The 19,230-nt window shown below is 44.4% G+C and overlaps 2 protein-coding genes across 4 annotated transcripts; both read left to right on the forward strand.

Annotated features, from left to right (window-relative positions):
• Positions 1-499: 499 nt before the first annotated feature.
• On the forward strand, positions 500-13,764 carry LOC127930633 (uncharacterized). 3 transcript variants are annotated; one of them, XM_052520242.1, is made up of 3 exons: positions 500-648; positions 7,048-10,156; positions 10,744-13,764. In XM_052520242.1, the coding sequence occupies exons 2-3, from the start codon at positions 10,094-10,096 to the stop codon at positions 11,911-11,913; spliced, it is 1,233 nt and encodes a 410-aa protein (XP_052376202.1). In that variant the 5' UTR covers positions 500-648; positions 7,048-10,093; the 3' UTR covers positions 11,914-13,764. The 3 variants fall into 2 exon arrangements, with proteins under 3 accessions (XP_052376202.1, XP_052376200.1, XP_052376201.1); XM_052520240.1 differs by having other exon boundaries at positions 7,048-13,764.
• LOC127930635 (uncharacterized) lies at positions 970-7,041 on the forward strand. Its single transcript, XM_052520343.1, has 2 exons — positions 970-2,198; positions 2,308-7,041. The coding sequence occupies exon 2, from the start codon at positions 6,085-6,087 to the stop codon at positions 7,012-7,014; it is 930 nt and encodes a 309-aa protein (XP_052376303.1). The 5' UTR covers positions 970-2,198; positions 2,308-6,084; the 3' UTR covers positions 7,015-7,041.
• Positions 13,765-19,230: the final 5,466 nt, after the last annotated feature.

Below are 19,230 nucleotides of genomic sequence, written 5' to 3' on the forward strand. Positions count from 1 at the left end.
ATTCCAGTGGGGCAGGGAATCACCAGCGGGTTCTCTCGTTCAGCCCAAACTTGAATCTCTCAATTTAAAGGTTCTAACTTGTTGGATCTGAGAAGGGTCTCTCCGTTATACTGTTTAGCTATTGAACAGCTGTTCTCTCGCCTGTGGCCTTGGTGCTTGTATACTGATGCGATTACACCCAGGGCCAGTCTTCGGATCTGCAACTCTCGGTTGAGCTCAGTACCTGGCCCTAGTTACATGGCACGAACACTGCAGTAGTTCAACGGCTCTGAGAGTCTTTCTAGTCCTTAAGTTGATCTCCTGTTAATACCTACGGTTATCTGAATTGACCCTGTCGCCTGCGGCCTTGGTGCTTGTATACTGACGCGATTACACCCAGGGCCAGTCTTCGGATCTGCAACTCTCGGTTGAGCTCAGTACCTAGCCCTAGTCGTGTGACGCAGACTTTTCGATATTCCAGTGGGGCAGGGAATCACCAGCGGGTTCTCTCATCCAGTCCAAACTCGAATCTCTCAATTTAGCAAACCGCCGACTTCAAGTCAACCTTTCAGCCAGTAGAGGAAGTCGCTACTAACTAAATTCTAAAAGAACTCTGACCGATTGAAACTCTGCTCCTGATCTCGTGGGTCTCCTCGTCATCTCTCAAAGGTAATTAAATAACTATTATAAGCATTTAATGTAGAGATAAGTGTTATCATTGTGCCAGGCATTTTATAGAGCATTAAGGCAAGTGCATGTTTTTGATTAACGCTGTGTGTGACCGAGTAACAATTGTGTATTTTGAAGTGTGTTTGATTGTAAAAGACAAAAACAGAGTGTTTTCAAAAATAAATGGTAGTCTTATTTTGTCTCGAGTAAACGGTTCTCTCAAAGACAGTTAACGGCACGGGAGATAACAACTCTGACACTCCCCGCTACCGGGACACTGGAAACGGAGAATCGGGGCTCTATGACGGAATGAGTTACTGTTAAAAGACAAAGAGGAAGGTGTGTCCAGTAGTGATTCATTTAATTGTCTTATCGATCTATCTAAGTTTTATTTTCCAAGCGATACATAGCCGACGGGCAGAGTAGTGAGACTAAGTTGACTAAAGGTCTTCACACTTTAAACTAGATACATCACAGAGGGGAAACACTCAACCACAGGGAAATCATATAGAGACTGGTAGGACTAGTGCTTAATAATAACTCAAGGACCAATTAGTGGTGAAACAAAGAGTCTAGAGGATAAAGGTGGGGTTCGCACATCCCAGCTAGAGCTAGACCGTTGAGAGTGACAAGGCAAAAGACCTCTCTACGCGGACAACGTTTCGATATAGAAAGAGAGGCAGGGCTACGCGAGCGGTCCTGGTTATACCGAGATAACCTGAAGTACCTATAGTGCCCTGTCCGATCCAGGGAACGGGACGCTAACCACCTCTAGCAACCCCGCTGCCGGCCAAGGGGCGGGGCTGAAGGTTTCGTATCGCGACACTTGGCGCCCAACGTGGGGCCCCACACCTCTATATAAGACTCTACTACTACCTGAGTTAACGGCCCCTACCAGCGCTCTATTTCCAAACAACTTACTAAAGTAGGTATCTTTAAAGAGTTAGAGATATGGCTACGGCAGTACGTTTCGTCTTACCGGATCTACCATGGGGTAAACTGAGAGCGGTAGACCAGACAGCCATAAAACATCTTCTGGGAATGGAAGGAAGGGAAACTTTCTGGGATGATAAAAATTCCAGAAAAGAACCCTAAATGGCAACTACCATAGATACTATGGCAGCTCATGAGGAGCAAAGTAGGGTAGAAAATAATGGTACAGTACAGGAAATGATACGCAGGCAAAAGGCAGGTCTACCCAACAGTAGGCTCGCAATGTGCGTACCAGGAATACCCTGGGGCCGCTGACCAAGAGGGAACAGACGGCCCCTCCAATTACAGGATTAGGCAAATAGCCCTGAATCCTAAGAATTTCCAGTGAAGACTGATCAACTTCACTGGAAATTGTTGGAACAGGTGGAAATTAATTATAAAATGACACCAGTCTCTATTCAAAGTGTATAACAAATAATTGTATTATTTCCTTGGGAAAGTAAAGCTAACATAGTGCGTAAGTGTCACTATGGGCGTTGTATGAGGGAAAATCCCTGAGAAATAAGAAAGTACTATAGAGTTTATAACTAAATAGGAAATCTAAATACAATCTCAAGGTAAAGAGCAATGGCGGGTTAGAGTCTACTCTTTGAAGAAAAATCCCTGAGAAATAAGAAAGTACTATAGAGTTTATAACTAAATAGGAAATCTAAATACAATCTCAAGGTAAAGAGCAATGGCGGATTAGAGTCTACTCTTTGAGGGAAAATCCCTGAGAAATAAGAAAGTACGATAGAGTTTATAACTAAATAGGAAATCTAAATTAAATCTCAAGGTAAAGAGCAATGGCGGGTTAGAGTCTACTCTTTGAGAAAAAAATCCCTGAGGAAACTAGAAAATATTATAGAGTTTACAACTAAATAGGAAATTTATACAAACCCCAAGGTAAAGTTAACAATAAGTTAACAATAGTGAATTATTTTCAGCGTCGTTAAGGCAGACAGACCTCGTAGTAATACGAAATTGGGTTCTAATTAAAGGTCATTCCAGAAAAAGAAGGGGGCCAGAGGATGTAAGTGTGTATTGTGGCAAAGTGGCCTTCTATGCACAGCCCTGGTACCCCATGGCAATGGCCCTGCTACAAGACGGGACTCCAACGAATCTAGGAGACACTAGTGTAATGTTGAGAGCCATGCAGGAAGATTTATGTTAAATATTTAGGGTATATTTTAAGCCAACAGGGCAGAAAAAAGATGAAGTTAGAAAAGGAGTGATTTTATAAGCATTAAATTTAGTTATGAAAATAAATATGTTGCAGTTCTTAGGGATAATAAAGTACTGTAGGTAATGGATCACATACTACGCAACATATATAAAATTATTGATGAGACTGAGTTAAGATTAACCCAGGTTATTGTTAGATAAAATACAGTGGACTCCCGAAAGAGAGATTTCATTAGTACAGAAAACATATGCTATGTTTAGCAGCGTTTTGCCTTATCTAATCATTTGAAGGTTTGTCTTCAAATAGTAGAAAGATTACAAGAATATATGGCATCTGTTGTGACCCAGGGTCATTGAGAGTATCCGGTTAATTAAGTTGAACAATATAATTATCTACATAAAAATGTTGAGTTCTATAAAATGCATTAGTGTAAACAGGGAGACAGTGAGACAGTCAGTCAATATTTGGAGACAGAGACCATATCTGGTACTGTCAGTATTAGCTGCGGCAACAGGAAGCAGATGCAGAAGCGAAAAGGCAGGTTTTAAACCACAGCCATTAAAAGCAGCAGTTAAGAGGAAGTTAAACATAGACATAACTACATTGAAAGAGCTGAGACAGATAGTGACCCATGTGCAAATGTATTAGGTCAGTTAGACACTGACACAGGAGTAGGGGAATGGGACTTTAATAAATAATGCAAAGAGTGGACACCTAAAATTTCAGGATGGACTTTAAAAAATAAATGAAAATAATAAACCACTTACGGATAAATATGCTACAAGGAGAAGAAAATCTCCTCAGCTTATTGGACGCTAAATAATTATAAGTAAGGGGAGTCATAAAAAAATGATTTTTTTTTGGTTCCAGACCAAATAGAAAGAGTCAGAACACACAGAGGCAGTAATAGAGGCCCTAGACAGACTCAGCAGGGCAGGCATGAAACTGAACTTGACAAAAACTCATATAGGTAAAGAGGAAGTGAACTTTCTCGGTTTCACTATAGGCACTGGAATAACCGCAAGTAAGAACTTCTTAGAAAAAGTAGCAGATCTCAGCAAGCCTCACACAGTAAAGGAAATGCAGAGGGCCCTAGGCAAAATAGGGTATCTGAGAAACCACATCAAAGGGTATAGCAGGGCTGCAAAGCATTGCTACAGAGGCATAACAAGAGAAGAGTGTCAAAAAGCCATGTCTCACAAAGAATATGGCAGACAACCCATTAATTGGGACAAAAAGATGGAAGACTCATGGGAGAACTTGAAAGTGATGGCCCTGGAGGCTCAGGAGAATGAGCCCAGAGATCCGACGCTACCGCTCTGGCTATGCCTTAAACTAGAAGGGCCAGAGGTGGAAAGAGACGGGTACATCTGGATATCAAACGAACTCTCACCAAAAACAATCAAATGTTACAGCAAACAGCTTAAGGGGCCCATCATGAAGTACTCCAGTGCAGGGGCAAAATGGCCCTGCTAGAGTTATACTGGAACAAAATAGTGTCCCTTGCCCAAGGACAGGCCATAATCATAAAAGACACAGAACTAAATGAACTATGGGCCATTAACCATACAAAAAAAAAAATGGTAGGTATTAAAACCACCACTTGGGATAAGTGGAGGAACGTACATGCCACCAAAGGAGTTATGTTCATCAGTGACCAAGGATGGGACACTGACGAACCAGGACCAGGACCTACAACAGTCAAGGTAAAACCAAAGGAGGATAAACCTAGGGACATAGTAGTGCTCACGGATGGAAGTGAGAAAACAGGAAGTAACCAAGTGGGGTTTTATTGAAAAAAAAAAAAACAAAGCCACTGGTGAAACACTCATAAAAAGGAAACAAGAAATAGCAGGCACTGCCCAGAAAGCAGAAGTCATGGCCATAATGGAAGCACTGCTACACTGTTCCACATCCAATCTAAAGAGAATAGAACTGGTTACAGACAGTTACTACAGTGCCCAGGCCATGACTTCTGACAAAAAGATATGGCAGAACAATGGTTACAGAAGTGCTAAAAACAAAACAATTCAGCACGAAGGAGAGTGGAGAAAGATCCATGAGTTAATGGATTGAATGGATATTGTTGTCAGTCACCAAAAAGCCCACACAGTAGATGGGGGAGGAAAAGAAGCTGACTTCAATCAACAAGGCAACAGGGACGTAGATGAACTAGCCCAGATGGGCAGAATAATTCTCTACAAAACTGAAGCAGACTAACTCAAGGTGTAACACATAGATTGGGGACATCTAGGTCCCAAAATCTTCATGAAGCGTCTTAGACAGGACCAGATTGAATTTGACCCAGTAGAGGCCAAACTGGTGTGCCAGCAGTGCATTACCTGTCAAGAGCAAAAGCCTAGTAATCTAGGAAGAGTGTCTGATCAACACATCAAAACATGCACGCCCTGGAGTCAAATAGCATTAGAGACTATGGGTCCCATGAAAAGTGCTACGGTACTGGGACATAGGTATGCTATAGTAGCGGTGTGCATGGCAACGGGCTACACAATGGTACACACAGCGAAAACATGCAATGCTCTGCCTGTGTTGACAATGCTTAACCTTTTGACTTTGACCCTAGGAAGGTTTCAATCGATCAGGACTGACGAAGGACGTCAGTATAAAAACCAAAAGGTAGAGGAATGGTGCACCCAGAGGGGAGTAAAGCACACTTTCTCACCTCCCTACACACCTCAAGCAAATGGGTGTGCAGAGAGGACCATTGGCAAACTCAAAACAACTTTGGGGTTGTGGAGAGCGGACAAAGATTGGGGACCAAAGCTAGTGCAAGCATGCATAGAGTTAAGTAGCACCCCAACCAGTTCAGGGCCTAGTCCAAGAGAGTTAATGGGATTACCAGGACAAAATAGTACGGTGGATATTCCTAATCCCCAGTCTACCCCTCTACCTTGTGTTTTAGAGGTAGGAGACTGGATCAGGATTAGAAAAATCCAGCGGCAGACAACAGTGACCTGGTAATACCCAAGAAATACGGTAAAAACGTATTATTGAGGAAATAATAAGCGCTAATACTGTGAGGACAGCTTGTGGAAGAACAGTTGACATAGCACAACTTAGGAAAGTATTTCCTCTGCAATAGTACCAGACTGGAAATACCTCCTAGAGTGCAGAGCAGGCCTCCAAGTCAGGAGGAGTCCAAACACCATTTTAGGGCCTCAAAGGAGGGAGCACGGGAAGAGTAGTCCGGGAACGAAGCGTTCCGACAGGTCTACCTGGCTCAAGCAGACTGAAGTGTGTCCCTTGTGACGTATGCAATGAGCCCACTGGCGATATGCAATACGAAGGGCCCGCTGAGCATCAGGCAACTAGAGGTGTGCTCTGATGGAGCCTCAGGAGAGTATAGGTGCAGGTATGGAAGAGTTCAGACATGTGGCAGGTGCAACTGCAACACAGACAAAGATTGCCTGGAATGTCACAGACAGAGGGTAACAGAGGTCAAACTAACCAGAGGGGCCCTCTTAACCCCAGTTAGAATAGAAGCACCACTCTGGCCCATTCCCACTGGAACCACAGGCCCAGACCCAGCTCCAACAGGCCAAAGGTTCCAATTTACCTCTAGTTATGAGTTCCTGAGAGCCAGAGACTTGGGGGAGGGACCCTCAGATGGGTTTGGAATAGACAGAGTCAACAAGCAGGCCTGGATGGAAACAGGACAAGGGGACTGGATCCTAGTAGACCCTAGTGTCGCCTGGGATGGATTGCTTCTGGAGTCCACAGGTTGGGACCAGGTGGACAGATATCCCCTAGACAACAACCATGAGGCTAACCAACACCCTGGATGGATGAGGAGGTGTTGGTGGGAAGGGCAGTGCAGGCCAGTTAGAGAACTACTCTGGGGCAGAGCAATGACAAAGGAACAAATGTTCACTTTTGTCACCCCCATGACTAGAGGAAATGATGTCCCTCCCCATGATGGAGATGGCAGGAGAAGGTACAGGTTAGGCCTAGGATGGCAGCTGTATTTAGCCCAGGACCCAGTATATAAAACTGAAGGGGTCTACTCTTGTCACAAGTACATATGTAGAGATAGTGCTGCTGGAGAGGGAAAAGGTAAACAAAAGGCAGCACTCAAAAAAGAACAAAGCCCAACTAAGAAATCATTCCTGGCTAGGGTAAAATTGGTTTTTGGATCAGACCCTGGAGAGGGCCTATACAAACCCAGAAACCCAATGGTTAAAAAATAAACTAAGAGATGCTCTCCCTCTTCTACTTCACAGGAAAAATGAAGTTGGGGGAATACAGGACAAAGCATAGGGAATGTAGGATAGGATGGTGCTGGTGGGTGAGTATGTTTTCAATTATAGTAGGCATCCCCAGCGCCACCATATTAGGATTTTATTTGGGCCTAAAATACGATCAAGAAGATTTAGCAATAGGGAGCGCACTATACATAGAGCAACAAGAATGTGAAAAGGATTTAACCACGTTTAGAACATTCACAAAGAGATGGGGCATACAGGTACAATGTGACACAGCCAATGACACGGGGTGTCCAGGTTTCCCCACTGTTAAACTAAAAAACGCCACTACTTACACTGAGTGGGACACAAGCCTAGATGAAAATGTCACCCAGGTAATACTATGGAAATCTATCGAGGGTACCATATTGTCAGGCTGGATAGTTAACCTAACCCCAGGACCAGTATTAGTAAATCAGACGTGTTTAAACGGAATTTACACCCAGTCCTATAAAGGAGGGCGATGGGAAGGCAGCCTAAACAATGGAACAAATGTCACAGAGATCAAGTTCATCTATGAACAAAGCACAGATAGTGAGCCTTGGGAGGACGTGGTTTGTCACAACCCCAGTGTTGTTTTAAACACCACGACCTGGCCTACCACAGTAAGTAGCAACCGCACTCTGCTAACTTCCGCCACAACAAGCAACCCAGTAAACAGACCTACAGCTCTCCAACCCTGTAGAGAAACGGGCACCGCCAGTGTGTCAGCCACAGAAATAGCTGGGGACCCGTCACCACAACAATTAATCAACAGTGCAGCGGTAACTAAGCCAGTCATAAAACTACAACCACCCCAGATAGAACCTAGGCCAAGCATGGATAAGGCCTCCGAAAGGTTATGCATAAAACAGAAAAATGGCCCTAAACTTAGAATACGCCGCCAGGTTAAAAGGGGACCAAGTAAGGAAGTGGTATACCTTAAAGATTTAGTGTTATATCTTCACCCAGGCAATAAATCATCATGGGATGATAGAGTGCTAGGAGGGAAAAATGGTATCATCCTCCCGTATACAGAACGAAGAACATACATGTATCCAGGTTACAAGTCAGGGCCCCTAGATAGGTTCTTTATGCTTGAGTATGGACAAGTAAACAATAAGATACCAATGGCCCAAACCCAGGAAAACAAACCCATGTATTATACGAAGACAGGTTGGACCTGTTTTACCACCCACAACAGAAGCAACCCAGGCCGGGTGGGACCCCGCCAGACACCATGGGTGACGCTAAATATAACCGGCCTAAAAGGAATATATAAACAAAGCCTAGCCATGGCACAAGGTTTATGTGGAAAAAAGCCCCAATGGAACTGGGGACAAGAATTGAATAACCCCTACCACCGCAAAGGGGTCTGGAGTAATACATTTATCTATGCCAAATTTGTCAAACCGCCTGCCAACCAAACCGAAGCATGGGCAAGGTACCACTGCATCTCAGCGCATGGACAGCTTCATGAGAGATATAGTACCCCCTTTTACCACAAATGGTCTGGAGGTCATTACCCCTCCCCAGGTATGGTAGGGGTAAGCCCTCGCTTTGCGGCAGCCAACCTAAATGCCCCTAGGCCAAGTACATCTGGTAGCAGTGGATATTGTCCTCAAAGAAGGTTAGCGGTAGGATCCGTGAGCAATCCAAGACGAATAGATCCTGAGTATTTTATGGAACCCGTGAACTTCCACGGCTATAGTTTCCCTGCCATAGGACAGGTAAATGACGATACTTTTGTATGGATGCATGGCCTAACCATGCAAAAATGGAACACCACGGGCACAGTAATGGCAAGGGCAAAGATAAAACTACAAGAAGCCCTAGTGTCTGCCTACACAACCACACTTAAACCCAGCAGTACAGTTGTAACGGCTCTGTACGACCCGGACAGTCTGGGATGGCATAAGAGGCCTTTAGACCCCACTCCCTCCACAGGAGGGTACGTACAGCTAGCCTGTTACGGAGGTTTGAAATTCCATGTCAACCAAGGCGACATACCCGGTACTAGGGATCAATCGTTGAGAACCAATGCGGCATTAGCTAGGCATTCCAGATTCATGATGGAGACAAGCAGTAGGAAATGGTTTATGAAGGCCTACCAAAACTGGGCCACAAAGTTAATGTGGTCCGTGGCAGACGCCCAGTGGGCTGATAAATGGAGTATTAGCTCCGATTGGAATAACAACCTAACTATGGTGTGGAATAAGTCTAGCTGCGGGGAACAAGAACGTAAAAATAATGTCTCTCAAGGATGTCAGATAATAATAAATAGTGTTTCTCTTTTAAGGAGTGGAGGTCAGGACAACTTTTGTAATATCCTAGGAGAAAACTTCTGGACAGAAGGTGTAAATGGGATACAATGGTATTTGGATGAAGAAAAAACTCCAGGGGCCTATGGGAACTGGATAGCGAAAGCCTGGGGAGGTTTCACTACTGGATTGGCAAAAGCAGCTAAAGATATAATTGAAAAACCATTCAACCAAGTTAAACAAGCAATAGGTGAGGCATGGTCTGGGGTAGTAACCTGGTGGGGTCAGGTGAAAGCCAAGATCATGTTAGGTTTATACATCGGTATGGGTGTAATAATGGTCATAGTAATAATGACAGCGTTAGGGTACGCGAAAAAAATGGGCATACCTATAGACAAGGTGTTAAAGAGATTCTGGAAAGGGCTGTTTAAACTAATGGTCAAAATAATTAAACTGGCCCTAAAAATCATCTGGTCAACATTCAAGGGGATCAGATGGTTGATAAAGGGACTAATCATCTGGAGTATGGTATATGAAAGAGTGCACCCTCTCAGAGAACAGGAACCCGCAGTTCCTGTTGATCAAGACGTACTGCTCATGACCCCAAGAGTAACGGATGTGACTCAAGTTTAAGGGGTAGGGAGGCGAATAAATAAGAGAGACCCAGCCGCTCAGATCACAGACACTCTCTTGCTCAGAGACACAGAGGCATCCTGCTCTTCACACCTCGCAACTCGACAACCAGACTAATTTCAGGCCACGATACTTAGAAGATATCTCCTACCATGACTTCCAACGAAACTGACCATGACAACTCAACTGAGGCATACAGTCCCTTCTCGGACCAGGTATGGGAAAACATCTGCTGTCAAATATTAGTTCTCGTGATTTTTTGGAAAATAGCATGGGAAAATAGGCATAATAAAGGTCTAGTAACTTGGGTTACTCTGTTTGTTAATTCATTAGTGGCCTCTGCTAGGCTAGGGTTAACGATGGGACAAAGAATAATGTTGTCCGTTGTACCAATAATACTAATACAGAGAATGTACACAATATTAGGAAAATATTATTTGGTCTGTCTGTGTTTAGAAGCTTTGGCCGCAGCTATGACTGTAGTAAGTAAACTAGGTGCAATAGAGAAGAACGGAACAGACGGTCAAATGGAACCTATGTGTGCTACCATAATTGGAATACACTATGTGGCACGAGTCATTGAAGTAGGCCTAGTTGGCGTGCTATGTGTGCAAATAGTCAAATTAATGAGAAAACTGAAACCAAAAGATCAGCTGAACACAGTCTTAAAGGCCGCCCCACTGGTCCTCTGGGTGACCGTGCTATTGGTCCTAAGTTGTGGAGAAGAAATGGGGTGGCCCACCAACGTTTTGAAAGTAGTCTGGGGATTGTGTTTACCCATCTTTTTTCCCCCTACTTCCAGCAGGGCCAGGAGGAATACGCCGAACCCTGGAATGGGGTAAGGATGGCCAAAATCATAGTGCCCCCCCCAGTGGTAGAAACCATAGGGGAAACAGGGGTATTAATGGAGGTAGAGGAAAGTAGGATATGGTTCATAGACATATGGTTAAGACAGCTAGACGCCCTTAAGGCATATACAAATTGTGGGGGTTGTGGCCAATTGGAACCATTGCCACTAGGGATAGACTCTACCAACGGGGTGGTGTTAGGCGGAACCACCTTCATATGTGCACCTTGTTACCAAGGGGGTGCAGCATACCGCATTAGGCGTAACCATGACCCCATTGGTACTTATGCAGGCCCAGTGACCTCGTGGGGAGCCACGGGGCCAGTAACAGAGGAAGGGGACAGATGGATCAGGAAGTTGAGTCCCAACGGACCCAACCTGAATCTCTGGAAAAGCGAATCATGGCCCAGAAAGGCATGGAGAAAGCCGGGATACCGAACTTTGACCCTTAACCACCGGAGGGTGGCTGGGGACATAGGAAATGGTACGCTGACAGGGCAGTGGGACGAGGCTCTGGTAGTCAAGGACATGGAAGCCCATTGGTCTCAGGAAGACCTCACCATGCTAAAACATAGCCCTTGGCTCATGTACGGGAGGGCTAGATCACTACTGAGTTGCCAAATCTTCCCCCCAAAATGGGGAAGACTCAGCTGTGATCAGTGGAACCTAAACAATTATGTGGCCGTAAAGGACCTCTGGTTCCCTAGCACAGACGATAAAATAGCCATTAGGAAGGCTCGGAGAGAGCCAATGTCCAAAGTAATTGGGTGTACTGAGATAGGGGAAAGTGAAACTCTGGCTGACTTCAGTAGGAAGCACAGAAGAGGAACTCAAAGAGGCCTTAGGAGGCAAAATGGGTTCAGGCTTAGGGAGCCAGGGAGTCATAGACTTCCCTACGGGCACACTTGTATTACCTCAGTGGCCCCCAGACCCCAGCAAAAAGGGCCTGTAAGGAATGTCCCAGACACAGAGCTAGAGCTCAGATATAGAGAGAACCTCGCAGTTTTAGGACATAGATTGGCCGACTTGACCGTGGCCGCAGAAAGAGCTGTAGGAGCTCTGACCCAGAATAACCCCAAAGGGAACGATGGGCCTCAAAGTCGCAGGGACAAAAAAGAGGACTAGGAAGGGGCAAGGTAGACAATAGGAGAATAACCTTTCTTTCTCCAGGGCCCCATGGAAGACACCCAGTCCGGGGAAGAAGATTGGGAAGAAGAAGAAGTTAATAGGCCAATAGGGCACAGAGTAATAACCAGATGGCAAGAATTAGAACGTAAGGGTATGACTGAGTCCCAGACACTAGGGATTATCCTGTAGGGTGGATAGCACCAGTAGTAATAATTCCTCACCCTGCCGCTCTTAAAACATGTGGCTCATGCGATAGAAGTACTGAAGGGGTACTCAGCGGGAGATCAATGTTAAGAGGACGGATGTTAGACAACGTATGTATGTTATGTCTAGCCCGCAGAGATAAGTGGCCAACCCTAAAACCCATAGTAAACAAGGGAGATAGATGGGGACATGTAGAAGAGCCAGAAGAGTTAAATTTAACAATGGTTTACAAGGGACAAGAAGTAGACTGGGATACGAGAATTGGCACTGTTGAATTACATGGGATGGCTTACGAGACCTATTCAACAGGTTGGAGAACAAGGACAACAGAGACGGGTTCAAAGATGCACAGGCTGTGAATCAGGAATCAGAGGAAAGTACACCTCCCAGTGGGGCAATAAGGATGGTGTTAGAGTGGCGCTTTGCAAGAGATGCTTATGTTTTAAGAGTTGTGATAGAAAAAGGCAGGAGTGGTATAGCGAGGACGAACATGAGGTTTGGCCTATGGAGAGAGAATATGCTGATATATTTGAAAATGGTAGAATAGCTTCTAGATGTAGACATACCGATGGTGTATATTTGAGAATGAGGGTCAGAGCTGACCCTGAAGGAACCATGCCGGGTCATAGTAGCTGGGCAACAGTATGGGGAATAACGGCTAGGTCAGACGGACTAGTGCTAGGAATAACCAGAGTTGATAATCAGAGTCCGGTTAGGGGCACTAAGAGAAGAGAGACAGGGGTAGATCCTGGAGAGGGTGTAGTAAAACGCCAAATGGATCTACCTCCTGGTCCTCTTCCCCTGTCTTACCCACCAAGGGTAGAGACAGAGATGACCTCGCCTACTGAAATACCGGATTGGGCAAAGCCACCAGAAGACGACTCAAGCCAACCAACTACTGAACCTGACTGGTGTCAGGAAGAATCACCCGCTGCCTCAAGTGACACCTCTGAATGGGAACAGCTGATAGACTCATTGCTGATAGAGTAATGGGCACTGTCATAACCAGAGGCCCATATATGCACTGTAAGAAAAGTGTTTCCTCATTGTTGCTAGAGTAATGGGCACTGTCATAACCAGAGGCCCATATATGCACTGTAAGAAAAGTGTTTCCTCATTGTTGCTAGAGTAATGGGCACTGTCATAACCAGAGGCCCATATATGCACTGTAAGAAAAGTGTTTCCTGTTGTAAGATATGTCATCACCCTCTCTGCTCTGGGGGAATGGGAGGAGCAGCAGATCGGGTGCAGAGAATCAAAAGGTATATAAAGAGACATTTGCCATTACTTTGGCGCTGACTTCTTGAATTCTGAATTCATTTAGACAACCATTTGACTTCGGGTAATTGCCACCTGACTCAAATTACTTAAAGATTCTAACTTGCTGGATCTGAGAAGGGTCTCTCCGTTATACTGTTTAGCTATTGAACAGCTGTTCTCTCGCCTGTGGCCTTGGTGCTTGTATACTGATGCGATTACACCCAGGGCCAGTCTTCGGATCTGCAACTCTCGGTTGAGCTCAGTACCTGGCCCTAGTTACATGGCACGAACACTGCAGTAGTTCAACGGCTCTGAGAGTCTCTCTAGTCCTTAAGTTGATCTCCTGTTAATACCTACGGTTATCTGAATTGACCCTGTCGCCTGCGGCCTGGTGCTTGTATACTGATGCGACTTACACCCAGGGCCAGTCTTGCCCTGGATCTGCAACTTCGGTTGAGCTCAGTACCTAGCCCTTGTGACGCAGACTTTTCGATATTCCAGTGGGGCAGGGAATCACCAGCGGGTTCTCTCGTTCAGCCCAAACTTGAATCTCTCAATTTAAAGGTTCTAACTTGTTGGATCTGAGAAGGGTCTCTCCGTTATACTGTTTAGCTATTGAACAGCTGTTCTCTCGCCTGTGGCCTTGGTGCTTGTATACTGATGCGATTACACCCAGGGCCAGTCTTCGGATCTGCAACTCTCGGTTGAGCTCAGTACCTGGCCCTAGTTACATGGCACGAACACTGCAGTAGTTCAACGGCTCTGAGAGTCTTTCTAGTCCTTAAGTTGATCTCCTGTTAATACCTACGGTTATCTGAATTGACCCTGTCGCCTGCGGCCTTGGTGCTTGTATACTGACGCGATTACACCCAGGGCCAGTCTTCGGATCTGCAACTCTCGGTTGAGCTCAGTACCTAGCCCTAGTCGTGTGACGCAGACTTTTCGATATTCCAGTGGGGCAGGGAATCACCAGCGGGTTCTCTCATCCAGTCCAAACTCGAATCTCTCAATTTAGCAAACCGCCGACTTCAAGTCAACCTTTCAGCCAGTAGAGGGAAGTCGCTACTAACTAAATTCTAAAAGAACTCTGACCGATTGAAACTCTGCTCCTGATCTCGTGGGTCTCCTCGTCATCTCTCAAAGGTAATTAAATAACTATTATAAGCATTTAATGTAGAGATAAGTGTTATCATTGTGCCAGGCATTTTATAGAGCATTAAGGCAAGTGCATGTTTTTGGTTAACGCTGTGTGTGACCGAGTAACAATTGTGTATTTTGAAGTGTGTTTGATTGTAAAAGACAAAAAACAGAGTGTTTTCAAAAATAAATGGTAGTCTTATTTTGTCTCGAGTAAACGGTTCTCTCAAAGACAGTTAACGGCACGGGAGATAACAACTCTGACACTCCCCGCTACCGGGACACTGGAAACGGAGAATCGGGGCTCTATGACGGAATGAGTTACTGTTAAAAGACAAAGAGGAAGGTGTGTCCAGTAGTGATTCATTTAATTGTCTTATCGATCTATCTAAGTTTTATTTTCCAAGCGATACATAGCCGACGGGCAGAGTAGTGAGACTAAGTTGACTAAAGGTCTTCACACTTTAAACTAGATACATCACAGAGGGGAAACACTCAACCACAGGGAAATCATATAGAGACTGGTAGGACTAGTGCTTAATAATAACTCAAGGACCAATTAGTGGTGAAACAAAGAGTCTAGAGGATAAAGGTGGGGTTCGCACATCCCAGCTAGAGCTAGACCGTTGAGAGTGACAAGGCAAAAGACCTCTCTACGCGGACAACGTTTCGATATAGAAAGAGAGGCAGGGCTACGCGAGCGGTCCTGGTTATACCGAGATAACCTGAAGTACCTATAGTGCCCTGTCCGATCCAGGGAACGGGACGCTAACCACCTCTAGCAACCCCGCTGCCGGCCAAGGGGCGGGGCTGAAGGTTTCGTATCGCGACAACATGACCAAATGTATGTGGACAACTGCTCGTCAAACATCTCATTCCAAAATCATGAACAAAAATATGGAGTTGGTCCCTCTTTGCTGCTATAACAGCCTCCACTCTTTTTTTTCTCTTTTTTCACCTTTATTTAACCAGGTAGGCTAGTTGAGAACACCTTTATTTAACCAGGTAGGCTAGTTGAGAACACCTTTATTTAACCAGGTAGGCTAGTTGAGAACACCTTTATTTAACCAGGTAGGCTAGTTGAGAACACCTTTATTTAACCAGGTAGGCTAGTTGAGAACACCTTTATTTAACCAGGTAGGCTAGTTGAGAACACCTTTATTTAACCAGGTAGGCTAGTTGAGAACACCTTTATTTAACCAGGTAGGCTAGTTGAGAACACCTTTATTTAACCAGGTAGGCTAGTTGAGAACACCTTTATTTAACCAGGTAGGCTAGTTGAGAACACCTTTATTTAACCAGGTAGGCTAGTTGAGAACACCTTTATTTAACCAGGTAGGCTAGTTGAGAACAGCTTTATTTAACCAGGTAGGCTAGTTGAGAACACCTTTATTTAACCAGGTAGGCTAGTTGAGAACACCTTTATTTAACCAGGTAGACTAGTAGAGAAGACCTTTATTTAACCAGGTAGGCTAGTTGAGAACACCTTTATTTAACCAGGTAGGCTAGTTGAGAACAGCTTTATTTAACCAGGTAGGCTAGTTGAGAACACCTTTATTTAACCAGGTAGGCTAGTTGAGAACACCTTTATTTAACCAGGTAGGCTAGTTGAGAACACCTTTATTTAACCAGGTAGGCTAGTTGAGAACAGCTTTATTTAACCAGGTAGGCTAGTTGAGAACACCTTTATTTAACCAGGTAGGCTAGTTGAGAACAGCTTTATTTAACCAGGTAGGCTAGTTGAGAACACCTTTATTTAACCAGGTAGGCTAGTTGAGAACACCTTTATTTAACCAGGTAGGCTAGTTGAGAACACCTTTATTTAACCAGGTAGGCTAGTTGAGAACACCTTTATTTAACCAGGTAGGCTAGTTGAGAACACCTTTATTTAACCAGGTAGGCTTGTTGAGAACACCTTTATTTAACCAGGTAGGCTAGTTGAGAACACCTTTATTTAACCAGGTAGGCTAGTTGAGAACAGCTTTATTTAACCAGGTAGGCTAGTTGAGAACACCTTTATTTAACCAGGTAGGCTAGTTGAGAACACCTTTATTTAACCAGGTAGGCTAGTTGAGAACACCTTTATTTAACCAGGTAGGCTAGTTGAGAACACCTTTATTTAACAAGGTAGGCTAGTTCGTGAACACCTTTATTTAACCAGGTAGGCTAGTTGAGAACAACATTATTTAACCAGGTAGGCTAGTTGAGAACACCTTTATTTAAACAGGTAGGCTAGTTGAGAACACCTTTATTTAACCAGGTAGGCTAGTTGAGAACAAGTTCTCATTTGCAACTGCGACCTGGCCAAGATAAAGCATAGCAGTGTGAACAGACAACACAGAGTTACACATGGAGTAAACAATTAACAAGTCAATAACACAGTAGAAAAAAGGGGGAGTCTATATACAATGTGTGCAAAAGGCATGAGGAGGTGCATTTGCAATATGGTTCAATGGGCATTTACCATATGAAATGCAAAATTGACTGGCCAGATGAACTCGGGATGGCCTGGCAGTGATAGTTGCTCCTTTCCATCGCTCGTTGTGTTGACTTCATCATGTCCATTTTGTGATGTTTTTTCACTATAGAATCATATTGCAAATGCACGTGCATTGTTGTGCAACTGGTAACCCAAAAATAAAAATATAGTTGTAAATGCATTTACCGGTCATTCTGATATTAATGCCCGCTATGGGAACACAGGATGGCCGGGCAGTGATAGTTGTTCCTTTCCATCACTCGTTGTGTTGATTTCATCATGTCCATTTGGTGATGTTTTTTCACTATACAATCATATTGCAAGTGCATGTGCATTTGCAATATGGTTCAATGGGCATTTACCATATGAAATTTGACATGCTCAAAAATGCCAAATTGACTGGCCTGATGAACACAGGATGGCCGAGCAGTGATAGTTGTACCTTTCCATCACTCGTTGTGTTGATTTCATCATGTCCATTTGTTTATGTTTTCTCACTTTTGCAAAGTCACTGTGCATTTGCAATATGGTTCAATGGGCAGGTACCATCACGAATTTGTCATGCTATAAAAATCCTGCAGGAATGTGAAATTGACTGGCCTGATGAACTCGGGGTGGCTGGGCAGTGATTCTGGTTCATCTCATTGGCTCGTTAGGGTTGATTTCAGAATGTCACATTGGTGATGGTACCTCACTGTTTAAACATATTGCAAATGGACAAGAGTCACCAGCAAGTCACTGTCCATCAGTCAATTAGATATCATTCTGACACCAAACTGACACTAAACCCACTTTTTCCAACTCGTTTAGTAGCCAACTATCACATATTTCAGAGCTGGCCCAAAATTCACAACGCCTTCGGTTCAAAACATAAAAAAAACATAAAACACGTAGTTACGTTCTAGCGGCGGGTCCATGTCTTATGTTACTTGTAGGACTAGCTGAGGCGACCCCGAGTCCCAAGTTTCGGCTCGATCGGTCATTTGGTGTCCGAGCAAAACCCTAATTGGTGCTGAAAATCCACGTTTTTCCATGACTTGCTACGGGGTCCTTGAATGAGCTATCGGACAGAAACGTTGGGGTCTGTCTATATGGGCCGAGACGGTCGCAATGCACCTAGTCTTGCGACTCTGGGACATTTCTAAATGTCGCCATTTTCGTGATACAAAAATGAATTGAAGTCATTGCAAATGTACGAAGATGTTTCTCGGTCCGAGAACCGTCTAGAGCCACGTAACTCACCACGCACTATCGACCTGAGGTCTAGAACAGGATTCTAAAGTTTCGGAACTCTAGGTCTGACGGTTCTTTAAAAGTTCCAACAAGGTTAACTAATGCAGGCAGTGTATATCTCTACGCACGCCAATGGGTCCCTACTTCCAAGCTGGGTGTGTGAATTAGTTTTCCTTTGAAATTTTATGGGAAAAATGACTGATTTACAGTTCATGGGGGTTGCCTAATCACATATATGAAGTTTTGGAAGGATCTGACTTTTTTAACCTCTCGAAACAGCCCAAGAGACACCAATTATGGCACTTCCGGTTGGCACAGGAAGCTATAAGTCAACACATATCCTCATTGGGTTATGCGTTTACAGAATCCTGAGTTTTAAGTCTTTACGTTAAGAATTGACTGATTTACACAGGGTTGAATGCACTATGTCTATCAAACTGCAGGCAGGGTATGGAAAAACACTTTTAGGGTGATTTTAACCACTTTCGGTTGGTCCAGGAAGCTTAGAATCAACACAGGTAGACCTCATGCTGGCCTGATGGACTGTTACCAAAGACAGGTTCATACAGCATTCATAACCCATATAGGCTTCAGGTTGAATTTAGGGGTGCAGGCAATGTATTCCTATGGGGAGAGAAGTCAATGCAAACTCTTTGAAGTAAACAACTTCTTTTAACTATTAAGGGTTAATGCCACACAGTCAAAGTTAGGCTTGCACGGATCGGGAGGACCTTAGGAACGTACCTGAGGTCGAATTGTGCTTCTCACCCTAACGGTTCTCTCACTGTCACCCAAAAGCAAATTACGTAGTGGGGCAGGCTTAATTTTGGGCCTACTTTTCTAATGGTCGCTGCGCTTAGACCGAGCGAGCTACGGTCAAGCGGGATATCTCGTTGAACTCGGCACGGCCTAGAGATTATGGTAATGCCATTGCCTGCTCTCTGTGTCTTTAAGCACCACACTTTTTAACTCCATCCTTGCTGTGTGTGCGTGTGAGAGCT

This window comes from Oncorhynchus keta, chromosome 6 (assembly GCF_023373465.1).
Source record: "Oncorhynchus keta strain PuntledgeMale-10-30-2019 chromosome 6, Oket_V2, whole genome shotgun sequence".
Lineage (NCBI taxonomy): Eukaryota > Metazoa > Chordata > Actinopteri > Salmoniformes > Salmonidae > Oncorhynchus > Oncorhynchus keta.